The sequence below is a fragment of the Ovis canadensis genome, chromosome 17, assembly GCF_042477335.2.
Source record: "Ovis canadensis isolate MfBH-ARS-UI-01 breed Bighorn chromosome 17, ARS-UI_OviCan_v2, whole genome shotgun sequence".
Lineage (NCBI taxonomy): Eukaryota > Metazoa > Chordata > Mammalia > Artiodactyla > Bovidae > Ovis > Ovis canadensis.
Window position 1 is genome coordinate 75,710,443 of NC_091261.1, and position 21,241 is coordinate 75,731,683.

At 53.8% G+C, this 21,241-nt stretch overlaps 1 protein-coding gene across 2 annotated transcripts in view; it reads left to right on the forward strand.

Moving 5' to 3' along the window:
• The window catches only part of KIAA1671 (KIAA1671 ortholog), a 181,010-nt gene that overhangs the window by 72,293 nt on the left and 87,476 nt on the right, over positions 1 to 21,241 (forward strand). The window contains exon 1 of one of the 2 annotated variants that reach the window (XM_069558294.1): positions 11,892 to 13,153. The exons of the other annotated variant lie outside the window; for it this stretch is intronic. Within the exon in view, the coding sequence (XP_069414395.1) occupies positions 13,103 to 13,153 (51 nt within the window). The 5' untranslated portion in view covers positions 11,892 to 13,102. Of the gene's footprint in view, positions 1 to 11,891; positions 13,154 to 21,241 lie in introns of those variants that run through there. 2 annotated transcript variants of the gene reach the window in all.

A 21,241-nucleotide genomic window follows, 5' to 3' on the forward strand; every position in this document is an offset into this window, starting at 1 on the left:
GGCCTACTTCACCTCCAGCCTTGGCCCCAGACCCTTTCTGCTCCGGCACTGTGCCTGTGGCCCAGCCAGCCTGCCAGCCCCTCTCAGCTCTTGGGCCTGCAGTGCTTGGGACACTTGCTCACGGGGAAACGAGACACCCGACCAAGCCCCTGGGCTGAGAATGTGACATTTATCCTGTACAGGTTTGGCCACTGTCCAAAGAGTGCCTGGGACACACCAGGGCTGGTGCCCTGCTGATCTACAGAGCCCTGCCCACCCCTGACTCATCAGACCCTGAGCATGAGGTCAGACTGGTCCCAGACGGCTGCGTCAGAGAACTTACCATTCCGAACCTCTCTTTTCCTCCTCTGTAAAGTGGTGAATCACAGAAATGACAATACCCACCATGGTGCTTACTGTGGGGCATGGACCCTAGTTTATCCCCATTTTGCAGGTGGGAAAACTGAGGCTCAGAGCCAGTAAGTGCTTCTGGCAAGGTCTAAGTCTGGAGTCCAGGCTCCTAATCAGCTGCTGACCCTCCCAGTACTCTATGACATCGTGGGATAGAAGGACGAGGCTGGAACGAGAAGGTTTATAAAGCGCTTAGCACAGTGCCTGGTGGTGAAGGAACTGCCTGATAGATGTACCTGCTGTTACTTATGATTTGCTGCCAGCTGTTTTTATTCCCCTACATTCTCTTGAAAGTCTACTGATAGAGCAGGAAGTTGTCTCCAATCTCAGGAGTCCTTGGCTGCTGAGGAAACGCGGCAGGGCAGGGGAAGGTGTCCGACCCAGGGTCCCGCAGCCTGGCTGGGCTGGGGCTGGAGCTCTGACTCTGCAACCAGGGTTCTCCCCGGTCCCCTGCTTCCCCCGGGGCACCCCTAGGACCTAGGGTCTATGTGGCAGGTCTGAGCCCCGTGCCGTCTCCTCCTTCCCTCCTCCGGGGCTGGTGGGTGGGCGCGCCCACGTTTCCTCGTAAAGTGAGACTTTGGCCCGCACTTGCGGATCATAAAACATGGTGACTCAGCCTTGGACCGTGACGGTGAGTCTCGGTTCACCCCGGAGGCCCCTCCTGTGACCATGAAGGCAGATTCACCAGCTCTGGGGGTTCCCTGTGATGGGGCAGGCAGGCGGGCCCCTGGGAACCTCAAGAATGTTCTCTCCAGTCCCCAAACTCGGTCTGCATTTGCTGGCTCATCTGGTGATGAGTTCACCTCGTTGTGGGCCTACCGTGTGCCAGGGAAGGGGAGGGAGGCTGAGGTGAGGGGACTGGGCGGGTGGGAGCTGGCCCAGCAGAGTGACCCCTCTGCCTGGGTGAGTCCGGACGATGGACTAGCCCTTGGCGCGTGATGTGGAGCTGAGTGGTGAGGACCTGGCGGCAAGCTGGACTCTCAGGAAGCCCAGGAGTCCTCTTGGCAGGTGGCTAATTTCATTTGTTAATTGCTTCTTGTTTTTCACTGCTGAGCCCGATGGGGCTGGAGAAGAACTGAGTAATTTATGTCTCAGCTGATTAAAGTTTCTTTTCGGGATTAAAACCAGCCAGACCAGAAAGCCTTTGTTTCTTAGGTCTTAAAATGCAAATGACCAGTTGTGCCTGAGATTTTTGTATTGGGGAGATTTTGTGTTTATCCAATTACCCAGCTATCTCTCCACCCACTCACCCACCCTCTCATCCACCCACCCACCTACCTTCCCACCCATCTATGTTCCCACCCACCCACCCTCTATCCACCCACCCATCCTCAGTCCAGTTTTTAATACAGGCAAAGCTCTACAGGACAAGTTATCTTGTCCTCACATCGCTCCCACTCTCAGACTATAAACCCAGGATGGCGCACACTGGTCGTTTGTTGGTTCTGCGGCTCGCTGAATGTCTTGAGTGGCAGAAGTGGGCTGAGTACCTACTGTGTGCCACGTGCTTTTCGCTCCTTCAGGTGCAGCCGTGAACCAAGATGTGAATACTCTGGTGTGGGGAGAGCGTGGGGTTTTCCAGGAGCTTCCAGGCGTTACCTGGGGAGGGATGGGCTTGAGCATGTGGACAAGACCCAGCTGAGAAGCACCCTCAGGGTTAAAATAAGGGGCAGTGGTGTTTTCCACAGCCAAGCAAAGTTATGACTAGGGGTGTAGGTCAGAGATGCAGCTTGGGGCGCCCTCTAGTGGCCATTTCAGGGGGCGGTTGGAGAGGGTAAGCTGGAAGCTGGGAGACCAGTTAGGAGGTGTTTGAACCATTTGGGTAAGATCGTTTTTTTTAAAAAAAAAAAATGTATATACATATATATATATATATGAAAGGGAAGTTGCTCAGTCGTGTCCAACTCTTTGCGACCCCATGGACACCAGGCTCCTCCATCCATGGGATTTTCTAGGCAAGAGTACTGGAGTGGGTTGCCATTTCCTTCTCCAGGGATTCTTCCTGACCCAGGGATCAAACCCAGGTCTCCTACATTGTAGACAGACACTTAACCGTCTGAGCCACCAGGGAAGTCCATATATATATATATACACATATATATATACATATATATATATAGGTTAAGTATATTTAACAGAAAATTTGCCATTTTAACCATTTTTAAGCATACTATATGGTATCATTAAATACATCCACAGTGTGTAACCATCACTACCATCGGCCTTTAGAGATTTTCTCATCATCCCAGACAGAAACTGTGAACCACTAAACACTTAACTCCCTTTGCCCCTAGCCCCCAGCCCCTGGCAACCTCTGTTCTGTGATACTTTCTGTCTCTATGCATTTGCCCTTTCTGAGTACTTCTTATAAATGGAGCCATTTAGTATTAATACTGTCCTTCTGTGTCTGGCTTATTTTATTTAATGTAATGTCTTCAGGCTCTGTCAGTGGTGTAGCAAGTGTCAGTACTTCACTCTTTTTTTTTTAACCACTGAGCCTTTTCCACGTGTGAACCCCATTCCGTGTCACTGCCGCCTTACACAGGGTGAGAAATCAGAAGGCTGGGAGGGCTGAGGGTGATCTGATTTCTTTGCTTCACCTCCTCGAGAAAGTATGTTGTTGACGTGCCGTTGCGTGAGAATGATGCTCATACTGGAATAATCTTGACTCATTTATTTTTGGCGAGACAGTAAATGATTAACGAACATGCACTTTCAACTGCCAAGAGTCACAGTTACTTGCTTCAGCCCTATAGCCGACTGAGACGCACCCGGGGCCCCCTCGTCCGGGCAGGGTTGCTGGGTCCAGAGACGCACCGGGGGCCCCCTCGCCCGGGCAGGGTTGCTGGGTCCACACGGTTTCAGTTCCAGGGTGCCCCCTAAGGCATCTGTGTGTGTGTGTGCGTGCACATATGCACACACGCATGCGCCCTCGGGAACCCCCAACGGGTCGTTCAGCTGCCGCCCCCGGCCGTGGTCACCTCGCTGAGCTTTACTTCTCCCAGCTGCAAAATGGGGCGAAGCCCACTCCGTGCCCGTTGGAGGTGGTGAACTGCAGAGCCCGGGTTAGTGGTCCAGGTCCCAGGCAGACTTAGGGCTTCATTCTAGAAGTGTCTGCGGAACACCTCCCGTGCCCTGGGGAGAAGCCCGGTTCACACAGCCCTTCCTGCACCATGAAGCCGCCTAGCACTCGGGCTCCAGTCCAGAGGCACTGAGTGCGCTGTGACCCCGCCCGCCCACACGACCTCCGCTCACCCCCGCGAGCCACGCTGGCTGCGGGAATGTTCCCGACGCACCTGGGCGTCTTCCTGCCCCGGGGCCTTGGCCCTGCCTGTTTGTTCTCCAGATTCCCTCCTGGCTTCCCTCCTCTCGGGGCCTCTGTCAGCTCTGTGTCACCCCTCGGCGGGGCCCCCTGATGGGACACGCAGACACCTCTTGTCACATGCAGCGTCCATCTGTCGCCTCGTGTCTTCCAGCCCCAGCAGAGTGCAGGCTCTGAGAGGCAGGGACAGCCAGTGCGGCGCTCGGCACCTAGCAGGCCCTCAGCGGGCGGGTTTTCGTTCGCTCCTGGTATACTCACAAATGTGTGCATCCGCACAGCAGTCCGTTTTAGATTTTCATCACCCCTCCGGGAAGACCAGCGCCTCCTAGCGATCAGTCCCCCAGCCCCTCTTTAATGCCATTTATCAGACCTCAGGGTGTGCCGGGCATCCTGCTCAGTTTGTTGTCACGGGGACCCTTGGAGGCAGGAACTATTCTCCTTCCCATTTTCCAGATGGCAAAGCCGAGGCCCGCAGAGAGAGAGATGAAGCGAGAGAGGGAAAGCCACTTGCCCACATCACGCACCCGGGAGGGGGAACAGCTGGGAGGATCTCAGGAATGAATTTAATGTTTCCCAAAGCATTAGTCATTCTCACAGAACCTGGAAATTTCTCCTATTCGTTAACTACTTGAACTAATACGTAGTTAATGTTTTTGTTGAACTTGGCTCACTTTAAAATAACAGCTTTCAGTTCAGTTCAGCTCAGTGTCTCAGTCATGTCCGACTCTCTGCGACCCCATGAATCCCAGCACACCAGGCCTCCCTGTCCATCACCAACTCTTGGAGTTCACTCAAACTCACCTTCATTGAGTCAGTGATGCCATCCAGCCATCTCATCCTGTATCAACCCCTTCTCCTCCTGCCCTCAATCCCTCCCAGCATCAGAGTCTTTTCCAGTGAGTCAACTCTTTGCATGAGGTGGCCAAAGTACTGGAGCTTCAGCTTTAGCATCATTCCTTCCAAAGAAATCCCAGGGTTGATCTTCTTCAGAATGAACTGGTTGGATCTCCTTGCAGTCCAAGGGACTCTCAAGAGTCTTCTCCAACACCACAGTTCAAAAGCATCAATTCTTCGGCACTCAGCCTTCTTCACAGTCCAACTCTCACATCCATACATGACCACAGGAAAAACCATAGCCTTGACTAGATGGACCTTAGTCGGCAAAGTAATGTCTCTGCTTTTGAATATACTGTTTAGGTGGGTCATAACTTTTCTTCCAAGGAGTAAGCGTCTTTTAATTTCATGGCTGCAGTCACCATCTGCAGTGATTTTGGAGCCCCAAAAAATAAAGTCTGACACTGTTTCCCCATCTATTTCCCATGAAGTGATGGGACCGGATGCCATGATCTTCGTTTTCTGAATGTTGAGCTTTAAGCCAACACTTTCACTCTCCTCTTTCACTTTCAAATTTGGCCTTCGAATGCGGAATGAAGCAGGGCGAAGGCTAATAGAGTTTTGCCAAGAGAACGCACTGGTCATAGCAAACACCCTCTTCCAACAACACAAGAGAAGACTCTACACATGGACATCACCAGATGGGCAACACCAAAATCAGCTTGATTATATTCTTTGCAGCCAAAGATGGAGAAGCTCTATACAGTCAACAAAAACAAGACCGGGAGCTGACTGTGGCTCAGATCGTGAACTCCTTATTGCCAAATTCAGACTTAAATTGAAGAAAGTAGAGAAAACCACTAGACCATTCAGGTATGACCTAAATCAAATCCCTTATGATTATACAGTGGAATTGAGAAATAGATTTAAGGGACTAGATCTGATAGAGAGAATGCCTGATGAAGTATGGATTGAGGTTCGTGACATTGTACAGTAGACAAGGATCAAGACCATCCCCAAGAAAAAGAAATGCAAAAGAGCAAAATGGCTGTCTGGGAAGGCCTTACAAATAGCTGTGGAAAGAAGAGAAGTGAAAAGCAAAGGAGAAAAGGAAAGATATAAGCATCTGAATGCAGAGTTCCAAAGAATAGCAAGAAGAGATAAGAAAGCCTTCTTCAGCGATCAGTGCAAAGAAATAGAGGAAAAGAACAGAATGGGAAACACTAGAGATCTCTTCAAGAAAATTAGAGATACCAAGGGAACATTTCATGCAAAGATGGGCTCGATAAAGGACAGAAATGGTATGGACCTAACAGAAGCAGAAGATATTAAGAAGAGGTGGCAAGAATACACGGAAGAGCTGTACAAAAAAAGATCTTCACGACCCAGATAATCACAATGGTGTGATCACTCACTTAGGGCCAGGCATCCTGGAATGTGAAGTCAAGTGGGCCTTAGAAAGCATCACTATGAACAAAGCTAGTGGAGGTGATGGAATCCCAGTTGAGCTATTTCAAATCCTAAAAGATGATGCTGTGAAAGTGCTGCACTCAATATGCCAGCAGATTTGGAAAACTCAGCAGTGGCCACAGGACTGGAAAAGGTCAGTTTTCATTCCAGTTCCAAAGAAAGGCAATGCCAGAGAATGCTCAAACTACCGCACAGTTGCACTCATCTCACATGCTAGTAAAGTAATGCTCAAAATTCTCCAAGCCAGGCTTCAGCAATACGTGAACCGTGAACTCCCTGATGTTCAAGCTGGTTTTAGAAAAGGCAGAGGAACCAGAGATCAAATTGCCAACATCCACTGGATCATGGAAAAAGCAAGAGAGTTCCAGAAAAACATCTATTTCTGCTTGATTGACTACACCAAAGCCTTTGACTGTGTGGATCACAATTATCTGTGGAAAATTCTGAAAGAGATGGGAATACCAGACCACCTGACCGACCTCTTGAGAAACCTACATGCAGGTCAGAAAGCAACAGTTAGAACTGGACATGGAACAACAGACTGGTTCCAAATAGGAAAAGGAGTATGTAAGGCTGTATATTGTCACCCTGCTTATTTAACTTATATGCAGAGTACATCATGAGAAACGCTGGGCTGGAAGAAGCACAAGCTGGAATCGAGATTGCCAGGAGAAATATCAATAACCTCAGATATGCAGATGACACCACCCTTATGGCAGAAAGTGAAGAGGAGCTAAAAAGCCTCTTGATGAAAGTGAAAAAGGAGAGTGAAAGTGTTGGCTTAAGGCTCAACATTCAGAAAACGAAGATCACGGCATCTGGTCCCATCACTTCATGGGAAATAGATGGGGAAACAGTGGAAACAGTGTCAGACTTTATTTTGGGGGGCTCCAGAATCAGTGCAGAAGGTGATTGCAGCCATGAAATTAAAAGAGGCTTACTCCTTGGAAGGAAAGTTATGACCAACGTAGATAGCATATTCAAAAGCAAAGACATTACTTTGCCAACAAAGGTCTGTCTAGTCAAAGCTATGGTTTTTCCAATGGTCATGTGTGGATGTGAGAGTTGGACTGTGAAGAAAGCTGAGCACCAAGAAATTGATGTTTTTGAACTGTGGTATTGGATATGACTCTTGAGAGTCCCTTGGACTGCAAGGAGATCCAACCAGTCCATTCTAAAGGAGATCAGTCCTGGGTGTTCTTTGGAAGGACTGATGCTGAAGCTTAAACTCCAATACTTTGGTCACCTCATGCGAAGAGTTGACTCATTGGAAAATACCCTGATGCTGGGAGGAATTGGGGGCAGGAGGAGAAGGGGTTGATAGAGGATGAGATGGCTGGATGGCATCACCAACTCGATGGACATGAGTTTAAGGACAGTCCGGGAGATGGTTTTGGACAGGGAGGCCTGGCGTGCTGGGATTCATGGGTTCGCAAAGAGTCAGATAGACTGAGTGACTGAGCTGAACTGAGTGAGCGTGCTCTCACGTCAGCACACCACAGTTGGGTTATCTGCTCGTTGATCAGTGGACATCTGGCCCATTTCCACTCTTTGGCAGGCCTCTCATTTGCGCAGTCCCCTGGTACTGGGTTCATTCCTTCACTATTCTAAGCTCTGTCTGCACTTACTATTTATTTGTTTTTTGATCCCCCGTCTCCCTGGAGCAAACAGGAATTGCAAAATTATTAGGCTTATGACTCATTTGTTCAACACTGTGTTGTCAGGACAGAGTTGGCCCTCTGCCAATGTTTGTTTGTTTGTTGAATGACTGAGTGAGTGATTCAGCGAGTGGGTGAGTCAGCAGCCCGCAGGGGGCACAGGGAGGCGCGTGCACAGCTAACGAACCTGGTGAGGCAGAGGGTTCAGTCTCCCTCGATTTGGTTGTGGGGGAAGCAGAGGGTTTGGGGTCCCAGGTGAAGCTGGGTCTTGACAGGTGCATAGAAATCGGGAGGTGGAGAGAGGTGGGAAGGGCCCCCCGGACAGAGAGGGTTGAGGCTGAGCAGTGGCTGGGGGCTTGACTGTGCTGCAGAAGAGGTTTGTGGTCCCCGGTGCCCTCCTCAGCGGGGACCCCTGTACTCACAGGGTGGCCTTGTCACTGGGCAGAGCAGAAGGCTTGCCAGAAAGGGGGGAGTTTAGTCAGGGGTCGGCAGCGCCCCGAGGACCCCATTCCTTCCACCTCAGAAGCCCCCTGACCTGGTGACCCCTCAAGTGCCAGCCTCAGACAGTTGCATTCGGGGCCTCTGAATCCAGATTCGTGGGTGGTGTCCCTTGAGATCCTGTATCAGGGGCTGTCCCCCAGGAGTTAGGTCAGGTAGGGATGAGAGAGTAATGACAAACCAAGAGAGGATGGCGGGGTGTGGAGGGGAGCCTCCTGGAGTGGTCCTGCCTAGAGTGGCCGGACGATCCAGTGTTTCAAGCAAAAGTGATGATGGGGATTTGATCTTCCTGTGAAATCTTGCCATTTTTATACACTGTGCTGTGGTTAGCCATGTCTGACTCTTTGCGACCCCATGGACTGTAGCCTGCCAGGCTCGTCTGTGCATGGGGATTCTCTGGGCAAGAGTACTGGAGTGGTTTGCCATGCCTTCCTCCAGGGGATCTTCCGAACCCAGGGATGGAACCCAGGTCTCCCGCATTGTAGGCAGATTCTTTACCATCTGAGCCACCAGGGAAGCCCATTTTATACAGTAGAGGGAAAAAAAAAAAAACGTTTTTAACTTAACCACACCCAGCCGCCTTCAGTTAACGCACAGGGTACTGGCAGTCTTGACGCACATATTATCTTGCTGAGCCCTTGGGAAAGTGAGTGACTTGGCCTCGGCTCACCCAGTGGGCAGGTGCCACCTGCAGGCTCTGCCCAGGGATGTTGGACTCTTTTTTGGAAACCTCCACCTACACAGCGCATCAGAAATGCCCGGGGTGTCCACCAGGGGGAGTTCTTGCTGCAATTTCTCTTCCCTTCCCCCGTCCCCCCCCAATCCTTCCAGATTGAAAAGACACGAGCTTCCTGGTGCAGTGCTTATGAGTGACCACCAGAGGGCAGGGTTGGGGGGCGATCTATGTTCAACATTTTGCTTCACTAGTTTTTAATGCCAGGGCCTTCATTCTGTATCCCCCCAAATCAAGTTTTCCGCGTCCATTTAGATTTTTACTTTAACGCCTGTCGCTGATTTCGGAGCACGTGTCACTCAGCTCGGTTCCCCGCCAGGTGTCTGGTGCGTTTCTATTTTGCCGGCCTTTGAGGTGCAGGGCTCAAGTTGGGACGTTCTTCTGCAGCCCTCAGCCCTCACTGCGCCACCCCAGTTGGTTTTTGCTGATGGTGTTTCTCTTTTGAAGAAACTATTATTGTTTGTTTGTTTTTTCGGAAAAAAAGTTCTTATTTCTAAAAGAGGTGTGTGTGTGTGGAGAGTGAATGCATGTGTCTAGCAGATGGGCAGCCCACAATGACAGCCCTGTGAATATAGAAATGGCATTTCTGACTTAAGTAGATGTATTTCCAGAGATGCTGCATTTTCTATCTGAACACAGGGTCCCTTGAGAATAGGGGCATTCGGTCATATTTCAAGTCTCGGCTCCAGGCAGCCTCCTCTAAGAAGCCCTCCTGGGTTGCACCTTCTCGTGTGCACTCCATTCATTCAAATAAAATAAAATAGTGCCCCTGCCTTCTGCCCCCTTCCCCCTAAAAACCCCCTACTCTCAGAGAGTCACACTCGGGGACTACCAGCTTTACATCCCTGTTTTCCTTCGTGAACGTTCATGTTGATTTTAACAGCCTCCTTATCTTTTTAATAGAGGTTTCTGCTCATGGCTAAGCCCTCTGAGTAGGTTTTTGGCGTGGTTGCTTGACCATTCAGTCATTTTTGGAAAATGAATGACGCTAACCAGGATTGCCAGGTATTTCCTGGGCAGTAGAGTGGTTAGGACTCACTGCTTTCAGAACCCCGGAGGGCCTGGGTTCAGTCTCTTGTAGGAAAACTAAGATCCCACAAGCCAAATGTCTCAGCCGAAGACAAAACCAGAAAGGGGATTGCCGAGGACCTGCTGTGACCGGGTGTGGGGTTGGGGTGAGGGGAACCAGGCCGACCAGGGTGGTGGCACTTGGGGAACTGACCTTTGAGGAGGGATTGAAGAAGGTGACAGAAATGCAGAATGTTCTTGCAGAAGGGGTGCCGTGGGGTCGCCCTGAGCCTGGGCTGGAGGCTGCAGATGGGGGGGGCAGGCACACAGAATGGTTAGATCTTAGGCCAGGGGCCCCGCACTGACAGGAGTGACCCAGTGGAGCGGAGCGGGGTGTGCTTGCTTCCTGGTGCTGCCGTAAGGGATCGCCGCACGCCCAGTGGCTCAGAAACAATAGATCCTTATTCCCTTTCTGTCCCTGAGGCCAGAGTCTGAAATCCAGGTGTCAGCAGGCCCCCCTCCCTCCAGGGATTCTAGGGGCGGATCTTTCGCTCCCTCTTCCAGCTTTGGGGGAGCCCAGGCGTTCTTCGGCTTGTGGCCACAGCCTCCAGTCTCTGCCTCTGTCCTCTCTGGACATCCCTCTCTGGGGTTGTGGCTTGTGGACACTTAATTTAGTGTCCCAGGTGGCACTGGTGGTAAAGAACCCGCCTCCCAATGCAGGGGACACAGGAGACGGGGGTTAGATCCCTGGGTCGGAAAGATCCCCTGGAGGAGAGCATAGCAACCCACTCTAGTGTTCCTGCCTGGGGAATCCCATGGACAGAGGAGCCTGGTGGGCTACAGTCCACAGGGTCACAAAGAATCAGACATGACTGACGCAACTGAGCCCTTAGCACACAGGGTGATCCAGAATAATCTCACTTCAAGATGCTTAATTGAACTATATCTGCAAAGACCTTTTCCAAAAAAAGGTGGCATTTACAGGTTCTGGGCACACGGGTTCTGAGGGGCCACCGTCCCATCCACTACGGGGAGGGAGATTTTCTTCCAACTGAGGAACAGCCTGAGCAAAGGGCCTGAGGTCACCTGGCCCACCCGATTGCGGTGGGGCAGGTGTTGGGTCAGATGGCACAGGTGGGAAGGGGCCTGGGGCGGAGGGATCAGGAGCCAGGGGAGGCGTCCGGGGTGTTTGGGGTCGCGTCACCATCGTGCACGTGGGTGGTTCCCCTGGCCGGGTGAGAAGGGCCCCAGGGGCAGGGTGTGATTAGCCCAGAGGACCAGAGTGAGGTAGGGGGTCAGTTTCGGCTTGGGCTGGGGGCGCAGCGTGGGGAGTGCTTCTGGGGGCCCGACCTGGTGACTGTGGCCCCCTCCAGGCTGAGAGGGCAGGACTTTGCCAAGGGAGAGGTCTGTGTCACTGGTGCCTGCCCCCCCCCCACCGCCCACCACCACCTTGTCGGGGCTCAGCTCAGTTTCTCCACCGTGGACTCACCACGTCTGACTTTTTCGCTTCTTTATCCTGAGCAACCCCGCCGTGTCTCCTGTCTCTCTGGCTCCACGCCCACCCGCTTCCCCGCTCACGCCCCACTGCTCCGCTCTCTCTGGTCCCGGCAGCCCCTCTGCCATCTCTCTGTGTCCTTGCTGCCTCTGACTTTTCTGCAGGTTCATCTCTTCCTGCCTGTGTGTCTCTTCCCGGCGCCCTCAGGGGCCCCTCCTCCCCATCTGGGTTGTCCTCTCTGCCCCTCCCAGCCCTTTTGTCTCTGGCAAGCGGGAGGCTGAGGAGTTGGCCTTCACGCTCCCCGGGGGTGGTGGACTGTTCCTCCCCATGCCAGTCAAGGTCAGCAGCGTCCACCCCAGCACCATCCTGTTAGCCCCTCGGTGAGCGGGACCCGGCTCTCCAACTGTGCCTTCAGTCAGCCAGTGAGCGGGGGCCCGGTGGTTTTCCCCCTGCGCCATCGTCTGGGGCCTGCCCCTGCCTGCTGGATGCCGGGCACTGGGTCGCGTCGGAGGAGCCACGGGCCTGCTTCTCAAGGGCTCTGAGGCTCGCGCCGTGGGTGGTATCCTCCTGGGTTTCCTGTCAGCTGAGCGTCCCCGGGTCAGGTTGTGGGGCTGTGTGCAGTACAGCTGGTCCCCAGGGCCTGGCGGGTGGGGGCGGGTGCCTCAGCTGAGGGCGCTGCTGTGGGGTGCTCGTGCGTGCCGGTCCAGTTCCGGCTGTGATGGGGCTGGCCTGATGGAGGTGGTGCTGAGCTGGGGCTCTGGCCCACCCCCCAAGCCCGGTTAACCTGGGCAGCACCCTTTGCAAGCTCCCACCTCCCCATGTGGCCAGTGGAGGGGATGACGATCACCCCGGGGAAGCCCCGAGGGGACTTTCCTGTCCTGTGCAGGAAACCCTGAAGTGCAGGGAAGCTCCATCCCACTTTACAGGAGGGGTAACCGAGGCTCGGGGAGGCGGGGTGATGGGCCCCATCACACTCTTGGGAAGGAAACGTCCAAGAGAGGTCGCCTTGGGCCAGCCTTCGGGTGTGCTATAGCCGGGAGTTCTAGCTTCTGAAGAGGGATGCTCCCCCTGCCCCGATTCCTCGGCAGCAGGGGTGGCCTAGGAGCCCGCACCACCCCCTGTCCCCCTGGCTGCCCACCCGGAGGAGCAGACAAAACCCAGGACTGGCTGAGGTTTCCAGCTCACTGTGTGACCTGGACCAAGTCCCCTTCCCTCTCTGGTCCTCCCTCTTCCCCCGCTGGAAAAGGGGGCTTCCAGGGCTGTTCAGAAGGAACTTGGCTGAAGTTGGGAGGGGCTGTGTGAGCCTGAGCTGATTTATGTCCTTAATGTGGAAGGAGTTGGGATGGGGGAGCGGGGGGCTTCCCCTCGGTGTGTGGTTTTGGGGAGGAACTTACACTCACATGACACACGCAGGCAGACACTCAGGTCTGGGGCTCCATCCTCGCTCCTTCCCTCAGTGGAAAAACCCCCCGGTCCAGAGCACCCCCAGGAGGGCCCTGAGTCCAGACCTGAGCAGCGGCTCCCAGGGCCCTGGACAGGGCCATCCTGCCAGCCCCCTGGCCGCCAGCCGGCCCCTGAATGATTCATGCCGCCTTGAACTTGACTCCTGCGTGACAAGCCGAGCGGGAAGAGCCGCCCCTCCAGAGGGAGGCTGGAAGCGTGCGATGCAGGCGGCATAGCCCCTGGCACCAGAGATGGAGTATTACTACTGCCCCAGCTTGCTGAAGCTCCTGCAGTACCTCTGGGTGAGTCTGGCCGACCGGACTCGAGTCTCTCGTCTCCTGCCACCTTTGCTTCCTGGCTCTGCCTGGCCGGCAGCGCCTCTGTGTTCTTTAGAAATGGTGGTTGTTTCAAGGAGGGAGGGGGTGGGGGGTTCGGTTTGGGAGGCAGAAGGGCTCGTCGAAGAGGAGAGGGTCCTGCCCACCGTGATCGGTGGGCACAGGGGCTGCCCCTCCGGTCCACGGGGGAAAAAAACAAACAGGAAAAACGAACGACCTTTCCAGAAAGCACCACTTCTTTGATTTACGATATGGTTCTTTATTCTGAAATTACATCCTTCTTGCCTTTGTTGTGTCCATGTAAAATGGTCTCGTCTTTTATGAGGCGAAAAGAATAGAGTTTGTTTTTCCTTCGGTGATCTTACTAAGCAAGAGGAAAATGTTGGAACTCTCGCATCGCAGCCTCTTTTCTGTCAAAGCATAAAGGAGGAAAAAAAAAGCCCTCAAAACTTCTTGTGGCAGAATGCCAAAAACAGAGAACCTGTGGGGAAGTGCTTTGTGGGGTGTAAAGTGCTTCTCGGATCTTGCTTTGACTCTGAGACTGACCTGCTGTGTGTCTGCTGGCAAGCTGCTCCCCCTCTCTGGGCTTCTGTTCCCTCATCCCTCGCTGCCCTAAGGGGGTGGGCCTCGGGTGGTGGTGGGTCGTGTGACCTTCATCAGGGCTCTGTGAACAGAGGGGCTCGGCAGAGAACCGTCACAGGTGGTCTCGGGGTTTTTCAGAACATTGACCAACCCAGTTGAGAACGCCCAAGAAAGAAAGACTTGGGAAATATTATTCTTGCCCCGTGCTGAATGTTTGCAAATACTTCAAATGCCTTCTCACCCAGGGAATTTTCTGGAGCTCCTAAAAATACAACTTTAGGAAACATTGTCCTCCAGCTGCCCCGCCTCCCCCTGCCCTAGTCCCCTGCAGCAGTGGAGAAACCGGAGACCCTCCTAGTACTTCCCCCTTGATCACTGGCTCTTGTACGTTGTCTAACTGTAAATGTCGAAGGACATTAGTTGATTTTTGTTTGTTTGTTTGTTTTATTGCAAAAATAACGGATGGACACGGTAGAAAACTTGGAAAGTTTTGAAATGCCCGAGAAAGAAAAGAAGCAACCCGTAATCATTTGTGTTTGGGGAACCTGCCACCCGCGGGGTCCTCGCATCTTTGACGCACTGGGCTCCAGTGTTAGGGAGGCTGTGATGTACTGATTGATAGTAAGAAGTACACGTTTGGCCTTTGTTCCTGTTTCTGCCACAGAGCTCCTAAAACCCTTGGAATTTCCAGACTGATAAAGTGGTAAAAGAGTCTAGATATTCACACATGACCTTCTGTTAATGAGATGACCTTTGGCCAGCACCTAAGGATGGGGGCTGGTTGCCAGGGAAACCAACTGCCTGAGTCCTTCCTGTTTCCCAGGAAGCCACATCAGACGGCAAGGGATCAGCTAAGCACCGATTATTGTAAGGGTCCTGATGTCGGGGAGGGGTGGCCTTTCCCCTCCCCGCCGTAGACTCACATGGTACAGAATGTATACTCACTCCATCAGCCTGGGCCCCTAACTGCTCTCAGCTTTCTGCTCCATGTCACCTCTTCATAATTTTTGTAAATACTTTTAGATTTATAGAAAAGTTGCAGAGATGGTCGGGGGAGTCCCTGTGTACCCTTCACCCAGCTTCTGCTCTCGTTAGCACCCTACTGTAACAGCCGCAATACAATTTGTCCAGCAGAGAAATTAACATAGGTTCAGTGCTATTGGTTTCCCTGGTCGCTCAGCTGGTAAAGAATCCGCCTGCAAAGTGGGGGACCTGGGTTCAGTCCCTGGGTTGGGACAATCTCCTGGAGGAGGGATCTCCAGTATTCTGGCCTGGAGAATTCCATGGACTCTATAGTCCATGGGGTCGCAAAGAGTCGGACATGACTGATTGACTTTCACTTCACAGTGCTATTGGTATTAACTAAACTCCAGACTTCATTCCAGTGGTTCTCATCCAGGGGTGACCTCCAGGGCACACTTGGCAATGTCTGGTGACATTCTTTGATTGTCACAGCTAGGTTCGGGGTGAGGGGCTGCTGGCATCTTGGGAATGGAGGTCAGGGCTGCTTATAAAGATCCTACAGTGAGCAGGACAGTCCCACCCCCCTGACCCCAAACACCACCGCCAAGGATGACCCGGCCCCAACGTCAATCACACCAAGGTTGAGAAGCCCCGCTGATGTCTCCAGATCGTCCACTGATGTCCTTTCTCTGTTCCACGATCCGACACAGGGTCCCACGTCATATTTTGCCTCTAAATTTCCATCCATCGCGGTGAATGAATGAGTGTAGACCACGCGCATCTCAGCTTATGTGCCCACTGGTAACGGGAACGTCTGCCCACATCGAGACACCCTCTGTAAGCGTGATGTCTGATGCCGATTAATACCCGGCACTTATCACCAGCCCTGACTCTTTAGCCGGTCTCCCTGGGCCACACACTTGGGTTGCTCCCAGGCAGGCAGTGCACGCAACAGCTTAGTGATCATCGTTCTCAGCCTTAAGCCTTTACTCGCTTTTCAGGTTATTTTCTAAGTCAGCTTCTTGGAACTGGGGCCACGCGTGGGCTGCAGCAGGCTCTGCAGAGACTGTCCTTTGTCAGCGGGATGTCGGTGGTTTCCTGTTGGCGGCCCGAGTCCCCCACGGGGCTGCAGTTCTGTTCTGGGCTTGGGGGGAAGAGTCTGCTTCTTCTCCCCCTCCACCGCCGTCAAGCCCAGTCACTGCCCCGCATCAGCTGGGAAGTGGGGGAGGGAGACTGAGTTTCTGCTTCACATCATTAGTAACTATAGCTGGTGGCTCCCCTGCCCTGGCTGTTTTGAGTTACTTAACCGCCTTTGTTGATGAGATAACCCAGCCAGACGGTCCCAAGGCCTGTGGCCTTGCTGGGCCATTGGTACCAAGCTGGTTGTTTGTGATTGTCAATTGGCAGCAACAGGAATAACAATAGTGGCCACCTGCACCACGGCCATTCCTACTGAGCACTTGTAAAGTGTCTTTCGTGGGCATCTCATGAGAACCGAGAAGCCCAGCTGTCAGTCTCATTATCCCCATTTTGCAGCTAGGGGAACCCGAGGCTCAGAGAGGTTAAGCAGCTTCCTGAAGGCTCTCCCAGCGAGGAGGTGTCAGAGCCTGTAACTGAGTGCTGTTCTCCTGTGGCTACTTTGTCGAATCTGATCTTCCCATTTCTCAGATGGGAAAACTGAGGCCCACAGGTTGGGGCAACTTGCCAGTCTATGGGAAAGCTCTCTATCCGGATCCACTTTTGCCAGGTGGAGGACTGTAGAAGGATGTCGCCCAGGTCAGGCTGGGTTCTGGAGCCCTGGCTTAGAATCCAGGCTCTGCCAACACCGGGTCACATCGCCTCTGAGCCAGCGTCCCCATCCGCACATGGACGGTGCCGAGGATCAGCCAAAACAAGGGACATGAGTATGCTTGGCACGGGGCTGGCCCTCACTGTCTAGATGTCCTTGTTTGAGGGGGCTGGCGGGCTCTGATAGAATGGCAGACAGCACCCCCCACCAGACTTCCCCAGGCTCCCCAGAGGCTGCCTGTCCCACCTGACTGCAGAGCCTGGGGGCTGACTCCTGGCCTGCCACCCTCCTCGACTCTGTATCACCTACAGCCGAGGGGGTTGCCGGGTGTCATTCCTGACAGCTTCTTCAGGAAGATGCTGTGTGAGCCAAGGGCGCCCCCCGTGCTGTTGGTGGTGGGTCCCTTTCAGGTACCTCCTTGCCGGGGTCTTGGTCCAGTGGCTCCATCCACATGCAGTGATGGGGAACCCGCTTTGTTTTCCAGGGTGCTTGGTGAGCTTCATCTCTCCACATTCAACCAGATTTTTTTAAAATTTATTTTGATGGGGAAAATGTCCAAATGTCTAAATGTGGTTAGCCTGGCCGTTCTCTCCCTGGGGCCTCCTCGCTGCCTGATTACTCAGCCGTGTCCCACTCAGCCCGTCGTCACCTCCAGGAATAATAATACCAGTCACGAGACAGTGACCTGAGTTCCCCTCTCGCCTGCAAGCACTCGTCCGTGTGGCCTCGCGGTTAATCCTCAAAGCAGCCTCGAGAGGCGAGTGTTTCCGATGAGAAGCCTGGAGGTCTGGGGCATGGTTGAGTGCCCACCTGATACAGACCAGCTGGCAGTGGGTGGAGCCGGGCTTTGAACTTGGGAAGTCTGGCATCAAAGCTGACGTGCTTGGTTACGCTCACGGCTGCCCTCAGGCAGGAGGGATGCCCATCTTCCCCCCACCCCCCAGTACGGTGCCCGGCTTAGAGTCGGTGCTCAGTAGACAGTGCTTGTGGAAGCTGTGCTGAGGGCTGGATGGCTGTGGGGGGTCACTGGGGTGCCTGGACTCTGCACACGCCTGTCCTGTTACGGTCACCCCAGCTGTTATTTTCACTCCCAGCCCCTGTGTCTCAGACACTGGCGGCCTCGCTCTGTGCCCAGGGTCTGGCCTGGCTCTGCAGCGTCTGTGGCTGAAATAGGAGAACCGGCTATTTTTGTGCCTCTGGAGTCGGAGGCTTGGACCCAGCGTCACGAGACTCCAGCCAAGGGTGCCCTGTAGGCCCAGTGGCAGGGCGGAGAGCTGGGGTCAGGCCCTCCTGGCTTCTGGTCCCCATCGAGCTGCTTGCTAATGGGGTGTGGGGGAGCTTCGAGCAAGTCTCCTGACCTCTCAGAAAGCCAGTTTTGCCATCTGTAGAGTGGGAATGAAAATGATGTCTCCCTTGCATCGACATTGACATTGAAGTCGCTCAGTCGTGTCCGACTCTTTGCGACCCCATGGACTGTAGCCTACCAGTCTCCTCCGTCCATGGAATTTTCCAGGCAAGCATACTGGAGTGGGTTGCCATTTCCTTCTCCAGGAGATCTTCCCAACCCAGGGATCAAACCCGGGTCTCCTGCATTTTAGGCAGACGCTTTATCGTCTGAGCCACAGACCCAAGCAATTCAGGCATTGCTTGAGGCAATGTTGGCAGCTGATGCCGATGTGGACAGCTGATGGGTCCTCAGTTCAGTTCAGTTCTCAGTGTTTGGGACAGTCAGTGAGTCAGGCAGATCCCTGCCTCGGGGACTAATGTTCTAGTGGGGCCTGGGACACAGGAATCCTGTATAGTAAGTCAGGAGGTGGGGCAGCTGGGAAGGAAGGAAGGAAGCACTCGGGGGGCGCGTGGGTGTGACACTCGGGGCGTGGATGGGTGGGCGCACCCTCAGAAGGCGACTCTTGAACTGAGACTTCGGAAGAGGGGAAGGAGCAGGTCCGGGGAGCTTAGGGGAGAGCTAGCAGCCAGAGCAAAGCCCCTGAGGTCTGTGTGTGCACAGGCCGTTCTCTGGAACTGGAGGGAGGCTGCAGCAGAGAGCGAGGGAGGTGATAGGCGCTGTCAGAGTCATGCAGGGCCTGGCAGCCACTCGGAAGTCTTCGCCTTGTGCTCTGAAGCTGGGGGAGGGAGTCACGTGGCGTGGGAGGGGCACAGGCCGCCGTGGACTCGGGGAGACCAGCAAGGAGCCTCTGCAGCTGTCCAGGTGGGAGCTGACGGTGCCTCAGCCCAGGGCGGTGGCGGAGGTAGCGAGAAGCGGACAGAGTCTGGATCTGCTCTGAAAGTCGCACTGTGGGATCTGCTGGTGGACTGGGCATGGGTGGGGGAGAGCGAGAGAGTCACACAGACACTGAGCATTTGGGGCCTGGCAGCCAGGAGCGGGTGGAAAACCGCAGGGGCAGGGGTCTTGGGGGCAGATCAGGATTCGGCTTTGGACTTGCTGAGTTTGAAGTGTCTATTAGACGTTCCCCATTCTTTCCCCAACCTCTCTTTGCCCATCCGTACAGTGGAAGATAATTCCTGCCCTGCCTGTGTCTGAAGGTTGTTGAGATGCTTTGAAGGGAATTTGAAAAGGCCTCCGAGGAGGGTGATCACGCCAAGCCCACGTCGGGAAATTCTTTAGCCCCTTAGGTGTTTCCCAGCACTTCTGAGCCCCCAGGGAGACATACTCAGAGCCTTTTAAGCTCCAGGAGGCCCTGCTAATAACTTCCACAGCAGGGTTTATGAGAATTCAGCTGGCCCACGGCCAGCTCCCCGTGGCACCTCTTCTCACTGTGAAAACTTGCAGTGCATCTCTACCTGTTAACGCCCCTCCTGGGCAGGACCGCTCACCACCTCAGCCCCCCTCCACCCTCCCGTCTGCAGCATCCTTGACAGAAAGTGAAAAGAGAACCCTGCTCTCAGATGCTGGTGGGTCCCCAGGCTTGGAAGGCCACTCCCTGGCCCTCCATGGGCCCCAGCCACTGACCCAGGCCACTGACAACATCACGCTGAAGGGCTGAAGGGAACTGGGTTCCCTGCTCTCAGAAGGCTGGTCTCTCAGGCTGGCAGTCCGCACTGTCCCAAAGGAGCCACCGCCGGGTCTCAGACATTCCAGGGATTAGGGCCATCAGGAGGGACGTGGCAATCCTGTGACTGCCAGAAGGAATGATAAATGCAGGGTGGATGTCTGGAGGGGTGGGCATGTGGGCAGAACCCTTCCGGGAGCCAGGAGCTGGGGCGTGGCTTCTGTGTGACCCTGGGGCAGTTGCCTGCCCTCTCTGTGCCTCAGTTTCTCTGTTGGTATACCAACAACACTCTGGCTCAGTTGGTAAAGAATCGCCTGCAATGCAGGCAAGGAAGAAGTCGCGAGTCCCACCCCCGTGTTGGGAAAATCGCCTGGAGGAAGGCATGGCAGCCCACTGTGTTCTTGCCCACTGTATTCCCCAGTGTCCTTGCCTGGAGAATCCCATGGACAGAGGAGCCTGGTGGGCTACAGTCCACAGGGTCACAAAGAGTCGGACGCCTCTTAGCAAGTAAACCACCAAACTGGAGTATTGGGCCAGATTCTCCTTAAGGGTTTTGGCTGTGCACGGCCTCCCAGTTCTAGGAATCCAGTAAAGAGTAGAGCGCTGGAGTCAGGCAGACAGAGCTGGGTTGGAATCCAGCCTTCCCCACTGTGTGACCTTCAGAAGGTGTCTTCCTGTCTCTGAGCCTCAGTTTTCTGAGGGGATGAGTAATCTCCCTTTCTCACATGGGGATTATGTCAGCGTCTCATTGCAGAGATCAGTAAGGAGGGCAGCTGGCACATAGTATGCAGTAGATAAAGAGGCCCGTATCTTCTTACATTCCTTCTCAAAGAGTATTATCCAAACTGACTTGGTATAAGATGGCTGGGTGCCTCACCAGCAGAATGATTTCCAGATTAAGACACTAGAGGGCGCGCCTGTCCTAACAAATCACTTTTTTTTTCCTTTACCCATTATGGTTTATTACAGGATATTGAATGCACTTCCTGTGCCGCACAGTAGGGCCTTGTTGTTTATCCATCCCATACATAGTAGCCTACGTCTGCTAATCCCACGCGGCTGCCTTTTGAAAGCCAACGCAGGGCTACCCGCTTTCCACGCCTGAGCATGTGTGACCTTGTCCAGAGAGGCAGGTGCCCTGGTTATCCCCATTTTACAGATGGGACACTGAGGAAACCTGACTTGTCCAAAGTCGCATAGAAGGGAGGCCTCAGAACTGGCTTTCTGGGGCTCGGTTTTTCCACTCTGGAGCCCATGGTCTCTCTCTGCGCTCAGGCCTCATGCTACCCGAGCTCTAAGGCCAGTGGAGGCTAAGAAGCATGAAGATGGTGTTGCCACCAAGGTTAGTCTCTGTGGGATCAGCCAGGCCAGCCCCAGACCTCCAGTTATTTCAGCTGGAAAACCCAGTGTCGAGAGTCAGGGTTATAGCACGGAGTGTCGGCCGTGGAGCAGAGTATGCTAAGTCTTGCTGAATTCTAGGATGTTGGCCTTAGAAGCTGCACCTCTCTTTTTGTTTTCCTTTGGTTGCAAGTCTGGTTCCAGTCCATCAGCAATGGCGGGTTGAAAAGCTAGAAGCAGGCCAGCACCCGTTCTGCCACCCACTTTTGTCCCTGGTGGGCAAAGGGATTTTCCTGAGCTAAAAAGGCACTTGGATTTGGGAGTTGCAAACTGAATGAGCACATGGTTCCCGCGTCCAGGGCAGGACGGGTG